The sequence below is a fragment of the Gastrolobium bilobum genome, unplaced genomic scaffold (genome assembly GCF_033153095.1).
Source record: "Gastrolobium bilobum isolate Gb01-03AN ecotype WA unplaced genomic scaffold, APGP_CSIRO_Gbil_v1 utg68377, whole genome shotgun sequence".
Classification (NCBI taxonomy): Eukaryota; Viridiplantae; Streptophyta; class Magnoliopsida; order Fabales; family Fabaceae; genus Gastrolobium; species Gastrolobium bilobum.
Genome location: NW_026897189.1, coordinates 18,680 through 21,487, shown reverse-complemented (window position 1 = coordinate 21,487; position 2,808 = coordinate 18,680). Strand labels below are relative to the sequence as shown.

Sequence of the window (2,808 nt, the reverse complement as noted above, 5' to 3'; positions counted from 1 at the left end):
GTGCTAGCTGAACGTAAAGTAATGGCTTTTGTGCAACGTCGAAAGGGTCCTGATGTAGTGGGATCGTTCGGATTGTTACAACCTCTAGCAGATGGTTTGAAATTGATTCTAAAAGAACCTATTTCACCAAGTAGTGCTAATTTCTCCCTTTTTAGAATGGCTCCAGTGGCTACATTTATGTTAAGTCTGGTCGCTCGGGCCGTTGTACCTTTTGATTATGGTATGGTATTGTCAGATTCGAACATAGGGCTACTTTATTTGTTTGCCATATCTTCGTTAGGTGTTTATGGAATTATTACAGCAGGTTGGTCTAGTAATTAGGGGGCGGCCGTTCGGTCGCCTATGATACTAGGACCAATTGGTCAAAAATGGGTTTGTGCCGCAGGTGTTGAACGATCTACTCTACACAGGTGTGGGCTTACAGGGCTAGGGCTCATAAAGCCTTTCTTTCATTCAAAAAGAGGGCCCTGGTCGGTCACTTTTCCGGGCCGGGATCGATAGATAAGTGGAAGTCATAAAAAAGAGATCTTTCTCTTCGCACCTAAGATCAAGAGGAAGGGTAGCTTGTCAAGCTGGCCTATATAAAAGATCTTCATTATTATAGAATCTTTTATAAATATATATTTATAAAGATTCACTGTCTTTTAACCGGCTGTTCTTCTTTGTCAACGCTACTAAGGACCTATGGGTTAGCCTACCCTACTAATGTATTGTATAGTAGGGTATAGTATAGTAGGCGAGCGAGTTAGCGAAGACGCTTAGGCTAATAGATAAGAGAGCGTCAGTGCGTAGCCTTCATTCTACTACGCTACGCAAAGGTTATGAAGTCACTTAGCTCGACGTTAGGAGAGTCAAGGGGGAAGGCCATACCTACATAGAAGAACCGCTGTTCGCTGACTTTCTAAGGTCTAACCTTTCGCTCCCCTACTGAAAAGGGGCACAAAGCCGCTTTGCACCACTGATAGACTACTTAAGATTCAATTCAAAAGGCCCTACTTTGTTTCGCAAGCCTTTGTCATTGTCAGTCAACTAAGTAGGGCCTGAGGCCCCCTGCGAATCCGTAAATCTGAGGAGCATGCCGCAACACAACAAAAGGATGGTCCCCTATGCATTTCATTCTTTCCGGAAGGAAAAAAAAAACAAGTACCCCCATCATGGTGAACCTCTCCTTGTGATCGGGATGAGGTAGATGCCTCCCAGCTGGGGGGCGGATCGAATCGGAGTTTCCTTAGGTAGCCACCGACCTACAGTTATCCTTAAACTTCCGTGCTTGGTGGAGAAGAAGCGAACAAAGGTACGCTCGCTTACTGTCTTGTTCTCTGCCGCGAACTGGGATTGCTCGCCAGCTAGGTCAGATTGGAGCAAGAATTTATGAGAACATATTACCCATATTCGGGGACAAGGGGCGGAACGACCTCTCGATCTGCTTACTGCAGCCAAGGAAGAAAAACGTCGTCTAGGAGTTCTTGCTCCGATCTCCCCGACGCCTAGGACGTTGTCTGGGCCAAGAGCCATAGTTAATTGCTGTTTCCATTTGGTTTTTTTTTCTTGTTGTTGATACCGGCAAGACCAGCCAGATGATGTCTGCTGGTTGGTAGTGAGAGGACTCGTAGTACCTGCATACCCAAAAGAAAAGGAGGCGCTGATTAAAAAATAATCATTTGATTTTGTTTCTTACTCTCCCTTAGCAGCGGGAAAGGAGTCTATCTATCTGCCTAGCTTTGGTAGATTTCCCCCAACGCAATCCATCGAAATTCCACGAATCCCTTAGTGGATAAGTCCGACGACTCAGCAGCAGTGCGGAATTGAGTTTCTCGTCTGGTGGATCTGATCTTTAGGGGGCAATACATACCAAAAGGTGCTTTAGTGATCTTTGATGGTCTGAACAAGGAACTCTGTGTGGGGATCCATCTTGTTGTTATTCGCATTGTTCACCTTGGTCGGAAATCAGGGTGGTTGTTCTGCGCTTTATATTTGAAGCAAGCAGCTTCATCTTTGATGATGGCCTATGGTGGTGATGAATTCGTTCATCCTGACAATGCGGTACCAGTTTCTCTCACTCGGTCCGGTTACCCTCGGTTCCGTCTCATCATAGGCGTATGATTCTGAAGAAGGATGAGAAAGCGGATATGCTGGTGAAGTTTTATTAAAAAAGATTCTCTCTGTCAAAGGGTACCAGTTTCTCTCACTCGGTCCGGTTACCCTCGGTTCCGTCTCATCATAGGCGTATGATTCTGAAGAAGGATGAGAAAGCGGATATGCTGGTGAAGTTTTATTAAAAAAGATTCTCTCTGTCAAAGATCATGACTTTGGCAAAGAAGGTTGATAAATCAACGTTTTCTAGTAGAATATCCCCACCCGATAATATTGACAAGGTGGTGGGGCTGGTTGGTTCGATTAAGGAGAACTTTAATCAACTTATCAGTCGCTATGCTCCCTAGATAAAACGTATACCCCTTGAATTGAACAAGGGTTACGGTTTGAACCAACCTGGAAAGCCTTGCCGACACACTCATTGACGAAAAGGGTGTGGGTTGAGAGAAGGAAACTTCCTTATCGTAAGATTCGGAACTTTCGCTCTTCATTCACATCGTTTTCTCATGAGTTGGGCGCTTTTCAATGGCTGTTGGTCGTTGGGCACTCACAGGGTACCCAATGGTCGGTCACATGGCTGCTTGTGGCCTCCCCATATTCGTTACGCCTTTGATGTGAGGAATAAAACCTTCACACCCGAGGATCTGGATTGGTTTGAGCGCCGTATAGGGCCCTTTCTACCATCCTGCCACGATATGGGCCCGCAATCACAGG

General features: G+C 45.5%; 2 protein-coding genes across 2 annotated transcripts; one reads left to right on the top strand and one right to left on the bottom strand.

Annotated features, from left to right (window-relative positions):
* Positions 1-692, top strand: LOC133304809 (NADH-ubiquinone oxidoreductase chain 1). Its single transcript, XM_061504871.1, has one exon. The coding sequence runs from the start codon at positions 22-24 to the stop codon at positions 319-321; it is 300 nt and encodes a 99-aa protein (XP_061360855.1). The 5' UTR covers positions 1-21; the 3' UTR covers positions 322-692.
* A 460-nt stretch (positions 693-1,152) lies between these two features.
* LOC133304808 (uncharacterized) lies at positions 1,153-2,516 on the bottom strand. Its single transcript, XM_061504870.1, has 4 exons — positions 2,491-2,516; positions 1,743-1,832; positions 1,548-1,642; positions 1,153-1,466 (listed from the first exon to the last, which is right to left on the bottom strand). The coding sequence occupies exons 1-4, from the start codon at positions 2,514-2,516 to the stop codon at positions 1,153-1,155; spliced, it is 525 nt and encodes a 174-aa protein (XP_061360854.1).
* Positions 2,517-2,808: the final 292 nt, after the last annotated feature.